Consider the following 21,526-nt stretch of genomic DNA (forward strand, 5'->3'; position numbering starts at 1 on the left):
CGCGGCAGCTAAGAGAGAACTGAGGGAGAAGGGGCTGCTCCCCTGAGGAACACGGGACCATTTAGGTGGGAAAGGCGGTTACCCAATGTGATCTAGGGGGAGCAGCCCCTAACAGAGCTCTATAGAAGCTAGAAAAGTTTCTCCGTTGGCAGGCCTATGCATGTGCAGTTCCCAATGTGGGGATGCACAGAAGAACAAAAATGAACTTCCCCATTGTCATCTGAACTCAGAAAGTAGGCAATTGAGATCAAAAACTGACCAATGGGAATGGAGGCGGCACTAGGACCGATGAGGAGGGAGTGGACGAATGGCTTAGAGCTGAAATCAACTGAAGTCACTTCAACCAGCGAGAATGCTGGGGTAGCTAGTTTGCAAGTCCTGCCAGTTATTTACAGGCACCAGGGTTGGGGCTGTAGACCGAGGTGCACATGATTATTAGGTCTCTAAAAGTTGAGGCTCTTAAGAAAATTATGGGAACCAGTCGGTTCCACAGTGAGGGTAGGCACATTAAGTGGAGCGCAGTCCCCCTCATCTCTCCTGAAATGAGATGGGAAGTGTGGGCAAAATCTAGGCAGACTAGTATCTTTTACCTATACAGCAAAGGCTTAAGTCAAGCTTTTAAGCTGGTAGAGGATTCCACATGAGTCGGATCTGGTGAGTGATGCTCCCTGCACTCCAAAGAGAGGGCAGGTGAGGAATCGCTTGTCATCTGATAAGCATCCAACAGGGATTAGTCGGAACCAGTGGTCAGTGCCTCCTGTCCAGATTTGAAATGTGGCCCTCAGAACCAGGTCTGATGGTTCGAAGTGGGCTGATTGTTCCAATGTAGCAGATAGCTTTGCTGCTGGATGCTACACTTGGAACTGGAGTGATGTTTCAAACTGGCAGGAAGTTTCATTGAGGCAGATGACTTTGCTGCCAGATCTGGCCCTCGGAACCAGAACTGATGGTTCAGGACAGCCTGGTGTTTTTATCAAGGCAGATAACTTGCTTCTGGATCTGGCCCTTAGAACTGAAGTGGATGGTTTGGATTGGGTGAAGAGATCCATTGCAGCAGATAACTTTGCTGCCGGGTCTGGCCCTCAGAAACAGAGTTCACGGTTCAAGTGGGCTGGTGGCTTTGCTGCCAGTACATATGAACCAGAGAGAGTCTTCTCCCATAACACTGCTTGAGCCAAGAAGCTCCTTCACTTCTGGCTTAGGCATGAACCTCTGGCAAAGTCTGCCTCCTGAAACATTGTGGGTTTCACCCAAACGCTGCAGACAACAATCATGTTTCATGGTGTGAGGCATTTTTATTTCACATTTTACATATTTCCTTAAAAATGAGTTTGAGTCATGACGAGATCACACAGAAGAAATCGGAGTAAGCGAGGAGCAGAGCTAAGGAGATTCTCTGCTAATGGCAGTGAAAGAAGAACTGAGGGGAATAGGGACACTCCGCCCTCTACCTGCACTTGGTGGGAACCCCCTGTACATGTGCAGTAGGGGCAGAGCACCCTCTTGTGGACTTTTAGAGCTAGAGAATCTTTTCCAGTCAGCAGGCCACGTGTGTAGTCTCAATGTGAGACTGCACAGAAGATCGACGATTAACATAATATACTCTCTGACATAATGCTTTGCTATGGATTGCCTCTGAAACTTACCCAGAAAGCCCTTGATGAGGAAACATGAGTAAGATTCATATCTTGTTATAGAACAAAAGGGCCATCTTTCACATGCAAACTTAGGATTAGCCTACAAACCAAAATTTGGTAAACCTGTTTTTTTTGTCCTTGTAAAAAGTTTCTGGTTTTGAAAAGAATTCAATGGTCTACAATGTTTTATCACATTGCATAAAACCCACAGACTATTACCATCAAGTCAAAGTAATTTTTTTAAAAAGATGCCCTGCAGCCAATCCTTAGCAGAGTTATAGCCTATTGACTTCAGTGGACCCTGCTTAGGACTGCATTGATAGATGCCTACAAAAGTTCATCTTGATGGAAAATGATCACTCGATGTAACATACAAGTTTAAGTTCCATCTAAACTTTTCTATCCCAAGTGTTTACTGCTATTTTTATTGGCTAAACCAATGGATTCACCTTTGGTTAACTTTTAAAAGAAAGGTCTTCTGAGTCTTTAACAAAGAACAAACTCTTTCAGCTCAAGCTTTCCCAATTGCTCTAAATTAAGGGCATAAAGAAATAGAAAAGGCATTCTAGCTATTAAGATTCCCACTCGTTATCCACTATGACATGCTACTAGCAAAGGGAACATAACTCATATCTCAAGGAATACAATACCTGTGTGTTTTGTGCAACTCTACTACTTTCTCCTCCATCTCTTTTGTCTGGTTGGGTGCAAACTGGAATTCCCCAATATAATCACTGTTGTGCTCCTCTGGATCATAGTCACCTAGTTCAGCTTGCAGAGTATATGAACCAAGGAGAGCATGAGTCACAAACGAACAGGGTAGACGGCCAGAAGTTATATCCTGACGAAGCTGTAAGCATAGAAAGTACCTGAAACGGAGGAACAGATGATTTATGAGATAAGTATTGTGTTTCTGACATGTCACGAAAGCCAAATCATGTACCTAGTTTTGACTATTAAAGGCAGCCAGGTGTATTTTTAAAAATGCAACAAATATCTTGAAACAGTAACAAAATACTGCAGTCTACTACTCACTTAAGTAATAATATACATTTTATGAACTGTCCTAGCACAAACATGCTTACTTTCAATATAAAAGTAGAACTGGATATAGCTATAGATCATTTCACAGTCTATATTATTTTCTATAAAGCACCCAAAAGGAACCCATTAGTTAAAAGTCTGAGTAAAGAGAAATGTTTTTGTATGGTACCTAAAAAAAAGTAAGGTAGGCACCAGGTGAGTCTCAAGGGTGAAAGCATTCTCAAGCTGAGCTGCCACCACCAAAAAAGCCTTGTGTTTGCTTAACCTCTGCAGGCAGGGGCTTGAGAAAAGCATTTTAACTGATGATCTGATTTTAACTAATGAAGACAGGAATCCTCCTTTATAACCTTGGCTTCAAGCAGTTTAGGGCCATATAGGTAATAATTATCATTCTGAATTGTGCTTGAACACAGATGTGCAGCTGGTACGGAAACAAAACTATACCCTCTGTCTTGTATTTGGCAATGTTCTTCCAAAACTCTTCATTATTTTAACTGCTAGTCACTACCTCACTCTTTCTATGAAAAACAAATCACAGTACAGTCACAGTACTGGAATCTAATCAAACCAAAATATCGGCAAACCAGGACATAAAGGAAAATAGTCTGCCAGTGCTACTCTTCTAATTAACTTAATTTTTTTTAAAAAAAATCAACTGAATAGTTCAGCCATAAGAATAAAAGCTTCTGGTTCAAAGTCAAGATGATTATTTCCTCAAACTAACAGTGGACAATATAGCAGTTCCAGCTCACCAGTCTCCAGACACGTATAGAAATATGGATCTAGGCAGATAATTCCAACATGAGGAATCTTAGCTCAAGTCAAAATACATCCCATTTATTAAAAGTGTTTTTATTAAATAGGAGAAATTTTCCTCCTATCACTTACCCTTTCTATGTTGTCTGAAAAGTCATTGCTCAGATGGTCTAATTTATTCTATTCCCTAAATGTTTTACTCAGTGATTAACAGTGATTCATTAAATTCATCTGAAGAAATCTTTAGCAATACACATTTTATTTAACTTCCAGGCTATTCTGGATTTCAACCCATGAAAAATACTTTGGAATACAGACCCAAAATATGTTGCTGTTAAAATGTGCAAGTTAAATGTTCTGAACTAGCTGTTAAAATCTGTACTTCTTAGCCATGATATCTTTTTCACATGAGGTAAAACTTCAGAGAGTCTTCCATGATGATAAAAACATATATATAATTCAAAATATAGTAGGAGTTATGGTTAACATACCGGGTAATGTCTTCTGTTAACAGTGAAGGATCAGGTGGATAAAATTTCACATTAAACATGAATAGCCATGGTAAATCTGCAATTGGAAAGTTTAATGAGAAAAGCAACAGCAACCATACCTAATGAAAGTACTATACAATGGACTAGATCTAGCACAAGAACCCTGAAATGTTCCCTTGTCTTCCCGGCTCTCCACCCCCTCCACCACCATCCATTTCCAACCCAAGGAAAATGTATTCTTGGGGGTCACACGAACTGAGCAAAGTAATAGCCACATGGAATAGGAAGCTGCTGTGGGGAAAGGGGAGGACAAAACCATTCCCTTCTGCCTCTGACAGAAGAGGAACGCAGCCCATAAAAGAGGCAGAAGGGAACAATTTTTCCCTTTTGCTCCATGGCAACCTCCTGACCCATGCAGCTAGAAATGGATGCTGGGAAGAACCAGGAAGACCCATGACTGTCTGCTCTTTCTGCTGACAAACTGTGGGATCCAACTCAATAAGGCAGTATACCTATTTCTATACATTTTGACAGTATGCCCATTTTAATTCTTACCACCTAATTGTTATGGTACACTTACTAATGAAGTAATTAAAAGTAATTGTATTTATATCCCATCCTTCCTTCAAGAAACTCAGGGTGGCATAAACTGTTTTCACCTCCTCTATTTTATCTTCACAACCACATTATGAATGGGTTAGGCTGAGAGAAGACAGGCATGAGGTTTCCCAGTTAGCTTCATGGCTGAATAAGAAGTTGAACCAGGATCTCCTGAGCCCTAAGTCTCTATTATCCTATATTGGTATTGTTCAATTTTGAGATGGCATGAAGACTGTCAGCATCCTTACTAACTGTGCAATACTTCCAAAGAAATAAAACCGCCTGCTCAACACCTGCATTTATTTTACAACTAGCAACAAAGCCCGTTGTGGGGGAAAATGCAATGGGCTCAAGAAAGGGGAAGGTGGGCAGGCAGGCATGCCCTCCTCCTCCATCACTGATTCTGGCCAGACGAAAGTGGGGGGAGCGGGATGGCCACCTCCTCTGTACATGATCCCAGCCGAGTGAAGGGAGGGCGGGCATTGCCACCTATTTTGTGCCTGATCCCAGCCAGGTGAATGGGGGGGGGCAGGCATTGCCTCCTGCTTCGCACTTGATCCCGGCCGAGTGAAGGGAGGGGTAAGCATTGCCAACCACTCTACGCCTGATCCCAGCCGGGTGAATTGGGGGGGGGGGTAGGCATTGACTCCTGCTCCGCTCCTGATTCCAGCTGGGTGAAGTAGGGGGGGGCATTGTCGCCTGCTCTGCTCCTGATTCTGGCAGGTTGAATCGGGGCGAGCATTGCCTCATGCTCTGCTCCTGATCCCAGCCAGGTGAAGGGGGCAGGCATTGTCATCTTCTCCTTGCCTGATCCCTGCCGGGTGAGTTGGGGACGGGCATTACCTCCTGCTCTGTGCCTGATCTAGGCTGGGTGAAGGGGGATGAGCATTGCCTCACACTCCACTCCTGATCCCGGCTTGGTAAAGGGGGTGGGTGAAGGAGGCGGGCATTGCCACTTGCTCCTGATCCCAGCTGGGTGAAGAGGGGACAGGTGAAGGGGGTGGGTATTGCAACCTGTTCCACTTCTGATCCTGACTGGGTAAAGGCAGAGGGCAGGTACTGCCCCATGCTCCATGTCTGATCCCTGCTGGGTAAAGGGTGGGTGGGTATTGCCACCTGCTCCACTCCTGATCCCAGCTGGGTAAAGGGTGCGTGGGCATTGCCACCTGCTCCACTCCTGATCCCAGCTGGGTGAAGGCGGGAGTCAGGCATTGCCTCACACTCTGCTCCTGATCCCAGTCGGGTGAAAGGGAGTGGGGGCATTGCCATCTGCTCCTCGCCTGATCCCTGCTGGGTGAAGATGGGGGCAGGCATTGCCTCCTGCTCCACTCCTGATCCCATCTGGGTGAAGGGGATGGGCATTTCCACCTGCTCCGCTCCTGATCCCAGGTGGGTGATGGCAGGGGGCGGGCATTGCCGCCTACTCTACTCCTGATTCCAGCTAGCTGAAAGGGGGTCAGGCATTGCCACTTGCTCCACTCCTGATTAGACACAGGCACAAACCACAAAAAAACCGAACCATGGGGTTCGTGGCGTTTTCACGAACCAGGAACCACGAACCCTCACGAACTGGGGCAAGTTCACGAACCAGTTCGTAGTTCGTGGGGTTTAAATGCCCCTTTTCGGCCACTTACCAGCAGTAGGGAAAGGGGCATTTGATGGTTTAAAGGGCCTTTTCCTGCCGCTTGCAAGCAGCAGAACTCTTTAAACAGCCCCCCACTTACCTTCGCTCTGCTGCTGGGGTGGTGGAGGCCACAGCCCAGCAGCAGCAGCTCTGGCCTTCTCCGCCACCCTCCAGGCCCGCAGCCTCCTCCCCCTCCTCCAGCAGGGGGCAGGCAGGGCGTTTTTGACCTCCTCTGCTGCTGTGCAGGCCTGCAGGGTGGCGGTGGAGGCTGAAAAGGGCCTTCCTGCCCCTCAAATGGCCACCTCAGCACCAGGAGCAGTCTGGCTTTAAAGCAATTTGAGAATCACAGATTCCCCCCAAACCTGTTTGATGGAGAGTGCCCTCAAGTCTCCATGGCAAGACACCAGTGGGGTCTTCATGGCCAAAGACCAACAGAGGCAGTCTGGCATCTCTCGCCTCTGGAACCCTGGTCCTCACCAGAGGTCTCCCAACCAACCAAGGCTGTCTCCACTCAGCCTCCAAGACCTGACAAGATCAGATTCCCCTGGGCTATCCAGGTTAGGGCCTCTTCTGATAATACCCCTTCCTCCTTAGCTGAGGAAGAATCTGACATCTCAGAGTCCTCAGACTGGAGGTTTAGTAGAGGGCTGTGTTCTCTATGGCACTTGGACTCTTCTACTTGAAGCAAAACCCCCAACTGGGTTTCCTTCCTATCTATCTGAGGAACCAGCCCTGAGCTACTCTGTCTGAGTTCTCCAAAACCTCCTTGAGTTCCTTTCTCATTTTCACCCTCAGCCACGCTACCTAGGTCCCTGATAGGTCCATATCCTGGAACTTCTCCCCTTCATTAGCCTGTTGGGAAGTCAAGGAGGAAGTAGAGGCTGGGGAGTTTGGTAAATCCAAGTCTCAGATTGTGTTCACTGAGCCTTGGGAGGTGGCTAGGCTGCCTTTGCTGAGGTAGCTATGCTGCCTTTGCTGACATTCCCTCCAAAAACCACTTCCCACCAAAGGAAAAGAAACCAAAAGTGCAAGTACACTGCAATAGCCCTGGCTGAGAGAAGGAAAAGAAATGGCTCCCTTTTATTTGGCCTCAAGCTCGGAGGCTCCTCTGGGAGAAAATGCTACAAAGCAAAAAAACACCAGTCTCCCACTGATAATTAATCTCTTATTTCAAACCTAATATTGTGCAAAAGTGTAAACAACAATTATATTCAATAAATAGAATAAATATTAGGAATAATAAATACAAGCATAAATAGAGGAAATAAATAACATCCTAACAATACAACAGTATTTTCTTCAGTACAATCCATGAAACAATTTTATCAAGAGATCTTCTCATGTATTTACAGTGGCTTCCATAGAAAATAGCTGGTTCAGAGTTCAAAGTTCATTCAAATAATCACAGTCTCTGGTTCTTTTTTATATTTCCAGGCTAAATCCATCGAACACCGCTGAAGAAGGCTCTACCCAAAGGCTCCACCCAACAAATCGCTAGCCGCATTTATTTCGCTCCTTAGAGCTTTCTCAAGGGCTGCAATGTGTTTCTTTGGCTCATTCATACACCAGATATACTCGGCGTAAATGTCATCTGTTGAATGGTGAAATGAATAGATGGAAATGTAATTCATCGAATGGTGAAACGAGTACATCCAGTGTGTGAATGAACCAAAGACTGTGACTGCCTGGCAAACAGGACACACTAGGGCCAGGCCTAACAGGAACTACAGGACGTGACGACTTGAGGCTACATAATTTGCCTGGCCCCTACAGCAGCCTGTGCACAACCTGTGCAATTTAGCTTGGCCCAGCAGTGGCCATTACACAAGAACACTACACAACTCACCTGAGTGACTGAAAGCCTGAACTTGTAAAATTATAGATTCATTACCAAACGAGTCGTTGTTTAGTTCCTAATATTCTGCAGCCTTGCACTTTTGATTAAAATTGGAAACAACATTTACAAGAAATTATCTGGCTATCATAGTACATGAATCCTGATGCCTGATTCATAGATTTTTTTTTAAAAAATTATCTATTTCCCAACACAGAAAAAATTCACTTCCTTATAAATTCATTCATTCATTCATTCGTTATATTAGATTTTTAGTCCGCCCTCCCCACCAGGCGGGCTCAGGGCGGAGTATAATATTTCAATTTACATGAATAACAGTTAAAAACAGATAAAACATTATCCAAATAGCATTAAAACTTTATACACTAAATACAATACAGCTTCTCTTCAGATGGTGACAATAAAATACTACATTTCAGGGTCTAGCTCATATATAGGCTCATATATAGGGTGGTGGACAGATCTTTAGTGTGGCTGATGAGGGCCCAACCTAGCCTCCACCATATACCTGGCAGCACATTTCTGTCTTACAGGCCCAGCGGAAAGATAATAAATCCTGCCAGGCCCTGGTTTCCTCAGACAGAGATTTCCACCAGTTCGGTGCCAGGACCAAAAAGGCCCTGGCTCTGGTCAAGGCCAGGCAGGCCTCCCTTGGGCCAAGGTAACCGTTGCTTGGATCACTGCAGCTATTTGCTTGGATCACTGCAATTCAACTATTTACAGAATATACTTCATGAAATCAGAATGTTTTATAAGAGGATATCAAGACTGTAAAAATAGAATGGAAGGATTAAAAAAAGTTCCTCTCCCCTCCCCACCAACACCAGAAACATGAAACTCTGCATTAAATGTCAGCAACTGATTTCTGAGTGAGCGTAGGGTCATGGTCAAACTACTGATGTTAAATGCTAAAGCCAAGGACTTTGGAATATTTATTTGTCACATCTGCATTAAGGCATAGGCTACTAAAATTAATATGTATTTTAATTAAAAGTATACCAGACAATGATAAAATGATGAAAGTAGATTCATCCCACTATCTAAATATGCTTAATATTTTGTGAGATGAAGCAACTAAGAAGCATTTTTACTGAGAGTGGGAAATAAATGCTTTTAACAAATAAATGATGTTTTATTCCAACTCTGCTACTGATACTATACTAAAGCAAGAGAACTTCATAAAAGCAGGTATGGGGCCTGAGAACAGATGATCAAGAATGGAGCTTTCTGCTTCTTATTCTCAGGCAGACATGGCTCAGCAGAACAGGTACACTGCCTTTCATCATCTGCAGTGTGAGCACCACATATTAATCCTGCCAAGAAAATACTGAAGTTCTTTGTTCAAAGGAACACACAACCCATAAGTGAAATCTTTGCCAGATATTGACAACGGGTTGAGATCCACATTCCTTCTGCTGACAGAATGTGGATATTAGCCACATTCTCCCACCCTTCCAACTTCCAAATAGGCGATTCCCTCTGAATAACTGATTCTTGGGGATGCATGACGCATGTGGATTGGAGGACTGCAGTGAGGCAAAATCAGTTCCTTGTTCTACAAGCAAAGCTCCGCTTAAGGGAGGTGATTTTACTCCTTTCCCCCTCCTCACTGACCCCCCTCCCCCCGCAAGCCACACAGCTGTTAGCCCACTCAAGATTCACATCTCCTGGAATTAAGCTTTCTGGAGGTAAGGCAGAACTGATGAGTGGAGTGGAATGCAGCAAGCATTTGTCATTGCTGTCTGCTAACAGAGAACTAGAGCAAATTCAATAGATATCTACCATCCCATCGAGTGCTTTTGTCCACTGCAGACAAATGCGATCAATAGTTTCTAAATCCGTAACTAGCCTCATGAATGGAATCAGCATGATCAGTTTTCTTCCACGTTCAACTTTCCATTTGAAAATGGATTTAACATACATTCACACAGAGAACTACTTACTTCGAATTTGCCTCCTGATTTCCTTTAAAGGATCAAGCCAATTCTTTTGAAAAGAAAAAAAGGAAAAGAAGATTACTTGTGGGGAGAGGGAAGAGCACAACACATTAAACATAAATTTTATATAAAGTTCTATAACAATTAATAAGTCTAATTTAGCAGGCCATATAAAACTATATTACCGTTATTTCCTTTCTACTGCACACATTTTTCACTAGAAAGTCAAATTTCCTATTTGCAGGGTATGCTCTTCTCTTTCAGTTGGTATCCCTCCTCTGATAAAAATGCCAAATTATCTGTTTGAGTTAACTCTTCCAAAGTGTAGAAGGACATTTATGCTTGCATGTTTGAATGCCTTAGCCATCAGTGGTGTTGTTGGGAAGGTTTTGTGGTATTCCATACTCTAACAGACTCCACGGATATGGTACTAACCGAATAGGTATCATAGATCATATTATTTTGGAATGTCCTAAATTTTTAGATTGGACAGCTACATTTATTCTCTCTCTGTTTAAGCAGGATTTTATTTCTCTTGAAGCTAAATCTTCCTAGCTATTAAGAGAAGATAAACAAGTAACTTTGTGTGTGGCTAAATTTTTGGCGACTGTAGTAAAGTTACAATGTAATTCTGAGTGTTTTAGTAAGTACTGGCTTGCTGTTTATGAGTTTGGTTGTGAAAGCAGTAATTAAGAAGAAGACCAATATAACTTGAGTGAATAAGCCAGAACACCAGGTCAGTAGCAGGTGGAGGAGTATAAGAAACTACAATTTTCAGGGAGTGAACCATATGTAAAACCAGACAAAAATCTTCAGGATTCCCCCATGGAATCCTCTAGAGATGGTTCTGAAGACCAAACGGGAGTCAATTCAGCATAGGGCTGCTGGTCAACCTTGGGACCAGGCAGGAAAATAGCAGCAGGCGATGAGGAGGGTGGGGGATTGCCCCAGAGCTTCAGAAAGCTCTAGAAATCTTCAACTTTTAACCTCTGTGGCTGACCTGTATCTGCGGAGTCCCATGTGGGTCTGCACAAAAGCCATGAAGATGAACTATATCTTATCACTATGGGTCACTGGGAGGCCAAGGGGAGTAGATTGGTATATAGTCTCATCGTCCTGGTTACCATAAGAATGAAAAGGCCTTGTTATGCCTGGTCTTCAGGGTGAATTCCTTACACATATTACATCTGGAGACACTGAGTTTTTCTGCAAATGAGCTGAGAGTATGGTCGTCTGTCTGCAAAACTTTTCAGCCACATCTCATACATTTTTAGAAGAGGGCTTTCTGACTCATTGTAAGAGAAAAGGAAAACAAAATTTTTCACCAAGTGGCATGAAGAAAAAAAGGCGTCTTCACAAAAAGAGCATCTAAATGCACTCTAATTTCAGAAGTCCTCATGGCTCAGGAGCAAAAAAGGGGAAAAAACCCAATCTTAACTATTTGAAAAAACGAGCTTCACCTAAGACAAAAAAATATCGGAGGTACAGAAATAAATTACCTTTCTCCATGTCGGCAAAGAGAGAACTGAGGGAGAGGTACTCCCTCACTCTCTTTTCATGCTGAAAAGGGTGGGAAGCCGACATGGAGGAAGAGAGAGCGCTTCACATGTTTTTAGAAGCTTTTATATTCTCCGCAGCAGGACGGCATAGAGACTATGACAATGAATGAGATATTCATATTTTGAGTACTATTTAGTCTGAAGAAGGCTCTTCAAAGCCCTTTATAATCTGCACATCTTATTTGGACATATTCTCTGATCACATTAAAATTTTGAAAGACAATCAGCAGTGCAACTTATTCTGAAACATTTGGGGCATTATAATTGATGGTGCTTACAAAGCTTTCCTGGAGACAGCATGGTATACTATTTAGATAAAAGGTAAAAGAGGTGGCTTTATTTTTAATATCTCCTGGTGAAGTTTTAGTTGGTTTTGTTGTTCAGTGGCATGGATGAGCTAGTTTCATCAGATGGTAAAGGGCAGGTTAAACCATTTTCAAAGACTAAATAATTACTGTATCTATTGAATGTGAATATTCTCAAGTGTCAAATCCTATACTTTTAGCACAGAGAATAAAAATCCACAGTATCTCTAAATTTAAGGGTTAAAAACTAGGAAGATTAAATAGCTAGTTAGTGAGAGTGAACTGAGTGACAGGCTGCTCATTTTCTGAACTCATCGTATACAATTTTGAAAATCGCTATTCTTATAGTAGTAGTAGTAGTAGTAATAGCACTTATATACTGCTCTTCTAGACAGATTAGTGCCCCACCTAGAGCTGTGAACAAGTTAGTGTTATTATTATCCCTACAATACAGCTGGGGAGTTAGGGCTGAGAGGAGTGGCTTCCCCAAGGCCACTTATGAGCTCATGGCAGTAGTGGGATTCGAACCAGTAGAGTGCTGATTTGCAACCGAACCACTAACTACTGTGCTACAGCATTTGGTAATGTACATCCCAAGGAATATTCCAACTCTAATTTTATCATAAATACACCTCTCAGATTTAAATACATAATACAAAAAGTGAGAAGTCTAATATTAAAAAGAAATATTAATAGGAACAAAGAATATATATAATTGTCACTATACCACAGTTTCCTATTCCAAAGTACAGTAAATACATTTATATCTAAATTTAAGTTCTGCTGCCAATGAACCAAAACATGTTTCCATATTGTCAAGAAACAAGGCTTCTGTTGTCTGTTTCTCAAATGTACAATCTCACTTAACATCAATAATTTAGCAATCTGCCAACCCTTATTATTTATTTATTTATTTATTTATTTTTATTTATTTATTTATTCAATTTATATACCGCCCATCCCAGGGGCTCTGGGCGGTGAACAGTTAAAATTGATAAAAACAAAACTAAAATCAATATACAAATAATAAAACAAATTAACAAGGTGCAGTGGTGGGGAGAACCTTCCCCACCCCAAAGGTGGGAGGCCGACATGGCACCGCCCCCTTCAATCACCAAACGCCTGGCGGAACAGCTCTGTCTTACAGGCCCGGCGGAACGATAATATGTCCCGCTGGGCCCGGGTTTCCATTGACAGAGCGTTCCACCAGGCTGGGGCCAGGACTGAAAAAGCCCTGGCCCTGGTTGAAGCGAGGCGGGCTTCCTTAGGGCCGGGGACCACAAGTAAATATTTATTCACTGATTGGAGCGATCTCCGGGGAACGTACAGGGAGAGGCGGTCCCGAAGATATGCCGGTCCCAACCCACTCAGGGCTTTAAAGGTAAGAACCAACACTTTGAACCTGATTCGGAATTCAACTGGAAGCCAGTGCAGCTGGCGCAGGACAGGTGTGATGTGTGACTGGTAAGGTATACCAGTCAGGACCCGTGCCGCCGCATTCTGGACCAGTTGTAGTTTCCGGATCAGGCCCAGGGGTAGCCCAGCGTAGAGTGAGTTACAGTAATCTAGCCTGGAGGTGACCGTTGCATGGATCACTGTAGCCAGGTCCTGGGGCGTCAGGTAGGGGGCAAGTTGCCTGATCTGACGAAGATGGAAAAATGCAGACTTGGCAACCGCCGTGACCTGGGCCTCCATCGATAGGGAGGCATCCAGGAGCACACCCAGACTCTTTACCACTGGCAAAGTTGCCAGTGGTGTCCCATCGAGGGCAGGGAGCTGGATGCCAACATCTGGCAGCCCCCGTCCCAGCTGCAGGACCTCCGTCTTCACTGGGTTCAATTTCAGCCTGCTCTGTTTCAACCATGCCGTCACAGCCTCCAAAGCTCTGGCCAGATTGTCTGGGGCCGTGTCTGGCCGGCCGTCCATCAACAGAAAAAGTTGGGTGTCATCCGCGTATTGATGACAACCCAGCCCAAACCTCCGCACCAACTGGGCGAGGGGGCGCATATAGATGTTAAATAACATTGGGGAGAGTATCGCCCCTTGGGGAACCCCGCACACCAAAGGGTGACGGGCCGATAGATCTCCCCCGAGCGCCACCCTCTGTCCCCGACCCTGGAGAAAGGAGACCAGCCACTGTAAGACTGTCCCCCTAATCCCCACGTCGGCAAGGCGGCTGGCCAACAAATCATAGTCAACCGTGTCAAACGCTGCTGTGAGATCAAGTAACACAAGCAGCGCTGACCCGCCTCGGTCCAGATGCCTGCGAAGGTCGTCTGTGAGGGCAACCAAGGCTGTCTCCGTCCCATGGCCAGGACGGAAGCCAGACTGGAATGGGTCCAGGACTAGAGCATCATTCAGGAATTCCTGCAGTTGTACCGCCACCGCCCGCTCAATCACCTTGCCCAGGAACGGGAGGTTCGACACTGGGCGGTAACTGGACGGGTCAGTGGGGTCCAAAGATGGTTTTTTCAGGAGGGGCCGCACTACCGCCTCCTTTAACACTTATGGAAAAACCCCAGAGCTCAGGGAGATGTTAACAATGGCCTCCAGATGGTCCCGTAGCCCCTCCGAGCTGGCCTTCACCAGCCAGGATGGGCAGGGGTCCAGAGGACAGGTGGTTGGCCTCATCCCCTGCAGGATCCTGTCCACATCGTCCTGAGAGAGCAGGCTGAAATGGTCTAATACGGACCCAGAAGACGGCCAAGGGGTCTCCAGTTCCCTTACTGTATCAACAGTGGGTGGCAGGCCACGGCGAAGGGACAAGATTTTACCCGCAAAATAGCTCGCAAAAGCCTCGCAGCCAATAGTTGAATTAAGAATTTGGTGGTCTCCCTGAGAGAGGGAGACCAAGGACCGAACTGTTAATCCGAGTTAGTCCCCATTTTCCAATTAACATTTCTGCTGTCAGGATGGGCTCCAAAGCCATATTCACATTCTGCTTTTAAAAATACTCAAACATAACTCTAAAAGGAATAACTTTAGAATGTTTAGGAAGCTAAAATTTTAACACGATTAATTTCATTTCCACCATGTATGTAAGTGGTCTGTAGGTCTCAGATTACGCTTCCAACATTTATGGGAAGTTGTCCTAAAGCACTTCTTCAGTCTTTGAAGTGTAATATGCCAAAAATAGACTAGTTTATACATTTTTTCTTTCATATTAATGTAGATAGTCTTTGCTGCACACATAAAACAGGGTTAACATACCTGTAACTTATGTTCATCGAGTTCTTCTGTGCTGACACACATGGGGACTGCGCAGGCGCAGGCCAGCCGCCGGAGAATTTTCTAGAGCTTCCATGGCTCCGAAGGGGCCGTTTGTCGCGCGCCTCAGCGACCGTTTTCCCGCCCAAACGGTCACGTGATCCTCCAGCGACCAACGGCCCCTTCCCTCAGTTCTCCCTTGCCGCCGCTTGACCAACACACTTCAGCCATAACACCTTAAAAACACCAATTTCCGTTACAGCCAACACAGTATTGTGCATTGGAGTTCACAGCGGGGTAGGAGGGAGGGTTGTGTGTCAGCACAGAAGAACTCGATGAACATAAGTTACAGGTATGTTAACCCTGTTTTCATCTTCGTTCTTCTGTGCCTCCACACATGGGAGTGTACCAAGCTTCACACAATAAGGAAGGCGGGGGTGAAGTCCAACACAATTTTATTAAGCAAACAAGAACAACAATAAATAGATATGCATATATACATCTATGTAAAAATACTGTGTAAGGACACATAAATACTCAATATTTACATATATACACACCCCCAGGTACATATATACACACTTTCACTCAAGGGTACCCAACAGGTACGTCAAGAAAGTCATACCAAAACTCCCTCAGGAAAAGAGGGAGTGTAAGACAGCCTTGGCCACAGATACATCCTGCTCCGCATTGACATCAACGGCGTAATGCCTGACAAAGGTGTCTGCAGAGGACCATGTGGCTGCTTTACAAATGTTAACCAGGGGCACCCCCCTGAGGAGTGCCGAAGAGGATGCTTGGGACCGCGTGGAGTGGGCTCTGACATGAAGCGGGCAAGCCACCCCTGCCAGGGAATAGGCCTTGCTAATGGCCGTCACAATCCACCTAGACAGGGTCTGTGAGGAAGCCCTGTTACCCTTGTCCTTGGCCCCAAAACATACAAACAGGTGAGGACTGGAGCGGAATCCCTTCGTCCTATCCAGGTAATAGGCTAGGACCCTCTTCAAGTCTAGGGTATGGAGGGCCTTTTCCCCCTTAGAGGAGGGTTGAGGAAAGAATGCAGGCAGTGAGATATCCTGCGAGAGGTGGAAGGCGGACACCACCTTGGGCAGGAACTCAAGGCAGGGACGCAGGACCACCTTGTTGGGATGAAACACAAGAAAGGGAGGGTCAGACCGCAGTGCAGACAGTTCACTGACCCTTCTGGCCGACGTGACGGCCACCAAGAATGCTACCTTGTAGGATAGCATATCCAAGGGGCATGTAGCCATAGGTTCAAATGGAGGCAACATGAGATGTGAGAGCACCAAGGACAGTGACCACCGAGGCACTGGCGCAGACACAGGTGGGTAAAGATTGTACATGCCCTTAAGGAACTGGCGGGATTGTGGGTGAGAAAACACCGTAGCACCCTCAATTCGGGTGTGAGCAGCTGATATCGCTGCCAGGTGGACCTTGAGGGAGGAAACCTTCAAGCCCATACCACGCAAGTGGCACAAATACTCGAATACAACCCCCAAGGGACTGCTGTCAGGCACCACCCCTCTGGCAAGTGCCCAGAGCTCAAACCTGCGCCACTTGGCCGCATAAGCGCGCCTAGTGGATGGCCGACGAGCATTCAGGAGGACCCTTTGTACCTCGTCAGTAAAGCCTATCGGGGAGGAACGATCCGCCAAGCCGTTAGGTGCAGCTGCTTGGGATCGTGGTGGACTAGGCTCCCGTTTAGGAGAAGGTCTTGCCGAGGAGGCAGACTCACATACGTCCGTTTGGACATCCGCAGGAGCTTCGGGAACCAAACCTGCCGTGGCCAGAAGGGGGCCACTAGGATGCAGTCCGTCCCGTCCTCCTCTATCTTGCACAGGACCCTGGGAATCAAGGGGAACGGAGGAAACATGTAGTGCAAGCCCTGCGTCCACGTAAACTGGAAGGCATCCCCAATAGAGAGGGGGTCGCTCCCTGCCCTGGAACAGAACGTGTGGGCCTTGGTGGTCGCCGCAGTGGCGAACACATCTATCACTGGATGACCCCACATCTGGAAGATCGGCCCAACGCACTCTACGTTCAGTTCCCACTCGTGTTCCAGTAAAGGGACCCTGCTGAGGGCATCTGCCCGGGCATTGTCTGACCCAGCCACGTGTATAGCACGGAGCGACACGCCGTTCTTGATAGCCCACTGCCAAGTGAGTGTGGCTTCCCGGCACAGGGCCATGGACACTGTGCCCCCCTGCTGATTCACGTAGTACATGGCAGTCGTGTTGTCCGTCTGCACCAACACCTGACGATTTCTCAGCAGTGCTGTAAGAGACACAAGTGCGAAACGAATGGCCCTTAGTTCAAGCACATTGATATGGAGGGTCTTTTCCCTGTCAGACCAGACATCTTGCACAGCCACATCACCACAGTAAGCACCCCATCCCATCAGAGAGGCATCAGTGGTAACCGTGATGTCATGGTGTTGATACCCAAAAGGGGTCCCTCTAAACAAGTTGTCATCAGACAGCCACCAGTCCAAGGAGGAGAGGATGACCCTCGGGATAGAGAATTTGAGGGACGGAGGGTGCAGTAGAGCATCGTACCTCCGCACAAACCAGTTCTGGAGAGGGCGCATACGCAGCCTAGCGAAAGGCACCACAGAGGTGGCTGCTGCCATATGCCCTAGTAAGCACTGGATAGCGCGCACAGACTGGAACCGGTTCCTTTTAAACATGGACACTAGACCCCTTAGGGACCGAGCCCTCTCCAAGGGGAGCAGGGCCTTACCCTCCACAGAGTCCAAAAGTGCACCAATGTAGGACACCTTGCAGTTGGGCACCAGTTTGGATTTCTCCAAGTTCACCAGGAGCCCCAGGCGTTGGCACGTGCTAAGTACCAAGCCAATGTCCTGCACCAGCCTAGACTCTGAGTCAGCCACGATGAGCCAGTCATCGAGGTACGGAAAGATAGTACAACCTTCTTCCCGTAGGAAGGAAACCACAGGGGCCACACATTTAGTGAACACTCGTGGGGCAGTGGACAGGCCAAAGGGGAGCACCTTATACCGGAAAACCCTTTGCCGGTAAACAAAGCTCAGGTATTTCCTGTGCTCCTTCCGTATGCCCACGTGAAAGTATGCGTCTTTTAAGTCAAGAACCGCAAACCAATCCCCCTGTTTCAGCAAGGCGATCACAGCCGCCAACGTTACCATTTTGAATTTGGTCACCTTGAGGAAGGCATTAAGCCCCCTCAGATCTAAAATGGGACGTAAGCCCCCATCCTTCTTAGGGACCAGGAAGAACCTAGAGAAGAAACCCTTTACAGAGTCGTCATAGGGCAATTCTTCCACAGCACCCTTGGCCAAGAGCGACACGATCTCCGCATCCAGCTCGGCCATAGTGTTATTGACAGCTGTCAGGGGTGAACTGCATCTAGGCAGCTCAACAAACTCCAGCCCGTACCCCAGTTCAACAATAGTTAAGACCCATGAGTCAGATGTTATTGACTCCCACTCAGAGAGGAGTGGACTAAGTCTGTCCGAAAAGTTCGGGGGTACGGCTGGCGCGACCTGTCAGTACTGCCTCCCGGCGCCCTGCTGGTCTTTCTGCAGGGCCGGTTGCTGTGCCTGACGAGGCTTGAAGGGCCGACGCCTCCTCTGCTGTTGTGCGGGAGGGTAGGGCCGCTGCTGGTAGGCAGGATACTGATGATAGCCCGGCCGCTGCTGTTGGTATCTGCCCTGGTAGTGGTAAGGGCCGGACCGGGGAGCGTACCGTGACCTGGAGGAGGGCTTGTCCGCTGGAGCCAGACCCAAGGACCGCGCCGTCTGCCTGTCCTCTTTTTTCTTTTTCAGGGTCTCGTCGGTCGATTTGGAGAACAGCGAGTCCCCTTCAAAGGGCATGCTCTCCACCCTGGAACGCACCTCCTGGGACAGGGCCGTAGACCGCAACCAGGAGTGGCGCCTGAGGACCACCGCCGACGCCATCCCTCTAGCAGCAGTGTCAGCAGCGTGGCTCCCAGCGTTCATCTGCTGCTTAGACAGCCTCACAGCCTCCGTCTGTAGCAGGGACACCACAGCCTTCTGCTCAGGAGGGAGGTCCCGGGTATAGGATGCCAACTTCTCCCAGAGGTACAGCTGGTACCCTGCCATGATGGTCTGGTAGTTGGCAATCCTCAGACCCAGCGAAGCGACGATGTACTGGCGCCTGCCCATGGCATCAAGCTTCTTGCCCTCTTTATCGGCAGGCACCGAGGAGTGACCCGATCGTCGGGGGTTGAACTCCTCTGTGACCAAGGAGGAAGGTGGAGGGTGTTTCACCAACGCCGGCCAGGTGCCCTGCTTGATCTTGTAAAGCTGCTCGATGCGCTTGGACGTTGGAGGTTGATCACAGGGCACCTGCCACACCTTCTCCACAATCTCCTCAATACCCTCGAGCATGGGGAAGCCTACGTACGCCGGACTATCTCCATAGATACGTTTGAGGAGCTTGTCCTTGGTCTGGGGAAGTGCCGAAGAGATGTCCATCTCGAGAGCCTTGGCCATCCTTGCCATCTGATCGGCGTAGATGCGGAGGTCCTCGAATGGCGAGTCCGCAGATGGCACTAGCTCCTCAGCTGGCGATGGTTCGGACCAGGACTCCGACTGGTAGCCGCCAAAGCTCTCGACATCCTCCTCATCGGAACCGAGCTGGGATTCCGGAACCTGGAGCGGAGGGGGAGCCCACGCCGACCTCGACGTCGAAGGCCTCGGTTCCGACACGGAGAAGCCCGCAGGTGCCCCCTCCCATTGGCAACGGTATGGCGAGGGGAGGTAGGAAGCCTGCCGATGCCGGGACGCAGTGGACCGGACTGATCGGACACTGTCCCCGGAACCATGCTGCTCACGACCGACCAGAGGTGGAGACGGACGGACAGGCGACGGACGGCTCCGACGAGGAGATGGGCTCGGTTCCAGCCTCGGCGACCGAAGGGCAAGCGATGGTCGGCTCCGACGGTGCGGGCTCGGCTCCGGCCCCGACGAGAATTCCGCGGGCACCGTCTCGAAGGCCATCGGATCCGGCACCTGCACGGAGATGTCCTCTGGCTCCGGGGAGCCCAGGTGAGGGGAAGGCGTGTGAGGAAGCACGATGACCTCCTCCTGAGGAGCGGGACGCGGCGACCGATGGTGCTTGGTCTTTTTCTTCTTCTTCGGTGGTTCCGAAGAAGACCTCGGAACCGACGCGCTCCTCGCCTTCGAAGGGGACCTCGGCTTCGACCTCTTAGGCTTCATCGGAACCGATCCGACCGTCGGTTCCGACCGGGGACTCGGTACCAGGATCCTCGGTTCCGAAGCTGGTCTCGGATCCGACCTGGTAGATGACGCGCTACGGGGCGGCCGCACCGGTCCCTGCGCTGGAGAGGCCGCTCTCGACGCCGAGGTACTCGGGGGACGCGGTTTCGACCCCGACCTCGCGGAGGCCACTGAGCCAGCTCTGGAATGCCGTTCGGCAGAGGGGCTTGGGCCGGCCTTGGAGGAGGGCAACGGAGCGCCTCCGGACATGACCTTCTGCCACAGGGAGGAATTCAATCGGGCCTTGCGCTCCTGCCGGGCCTTGCTGGTGAAGCCCTGGCAAATTTTACAGGCCGTCACATTATGGGTCTCTCCCAAACAGAACAGGCACAGTTCATGGCCATCGGTTTTGGCCATTTTCGTGTGGCATTGGAGGCAATGCTTGAAGAGAGCCTTTGAGGCCATCTTCAGGGGCACGCGAAAGGAAGGTCAAAAACAGTCCGAGTCAAATTACCGAGTCCACAACAATGTCCAAAACGAGATCCGAAGAATAGTCGAGGTCACGAAGTCCGAAGTCAAAAGCCAAGCAATCAGTCAGAATAAAGCACGAAGCACAAAAAAGCACAGAGCAACGAAGCTCACGTTCTCTCCAAGCGGCGGCAAGAAGAGAACTGAGGGAAGGGGCCGTTGGTCGCTGGAGGATCACGTGACCGTTTGGGCGGGAAAACGGTCGCTGAGGCGCGCGACAAACGGCCCCTTCGGAGCCATGGAAGCTCTAGAAAATTCTCCGGCGGCTGGCCTGCGCCTGCGCAGTCCCCATGTGTGGAGGCACAGAAGAACGAAGATGAACAATAGTGTCTTCCAAGCAGCTTCAAAAATTGCCTGTTTCAATATGCCTGCTTCAGAAATATGTGGCTTCAGAAAAACAGGGTTAACATACCTGTAACTTATGTTCATCGAGTTCTTCTGTGCCGACACACATGGGTACTGCGCACGCGCAGGCCAGCCGCCGGAAGATTTTTTTATCGCTTTCCCAGCTCCGAAGGGGCCGTTTGCCGCGCGCCTCAGCGACCGTTTCCCGCCCAAACGGTCACATGCTCCCCAGCGGCCAACGGCCCCTTCCCTCAGTTCTCCCTTGCCGCCGCTCAACCAACACACAGAGCCATAGCCCCGATAAGACTAGAGCCATAGCCCAGCCATAGTACAGCGATCTGTGTTGGAGTTCACAGCGGGGTAGGAGGGAGGGTTGTGTGTCGGCACAGAAGAACTCGA

At 48.1% G+C, this 21,526-nt stretch overlaps 1 protein-coding gene across 8 annotated transcripts in view; it reads right to left on the reverse strand.

Moving 5' to 3' along the window:
* Positions 1–21,526, reverse strand: part of EPB41L2 (erythrocyte membrane protein band 4.1 like 2) — a 176,037-nt gene that overhangs the window by 69,905 nt on the left and 84,606 nt on the right. For all 8 annotated transcript variants that reach the window (XM_054976681.1, XM_054976812.1, XM_054976615.1 and 5 more), the window contains exons 5-7: positions 9,951–9,993; positions 3,929–4,004; positions 2,288–2,506 (exon numbers count right to left, since the gene is read on the reverse strand). In XM_054976681.1, coding sequence (XP_054832656.1) covers positions 2,288–2,506; positions 3,929–4,004; positions 9,951–9,993 — 338 coding nt within the window. The remainder of the gene's footprint in view (positions 1–2,287; positions 2,507–3,928; positions 4,005–9,950; positions 9,994–21,526) is intronic.

Source organism: Eublepharis macularius, chromosome 1 (assembly GCF_028583425.1).
Source record: "Eublepharis macularius isolate TG4126 chromosome 1, MPM_Emac_v1.0, whole genome shotgun sequence".
In the NCBI taxonomy this organism is placed as follows: domain Eukaryota; kingdom Metazoa; phylum Chordata; class Lepidosauria; order Squamata; family Eublepharidae; genus Eublepharis; species Eublepharis macularius.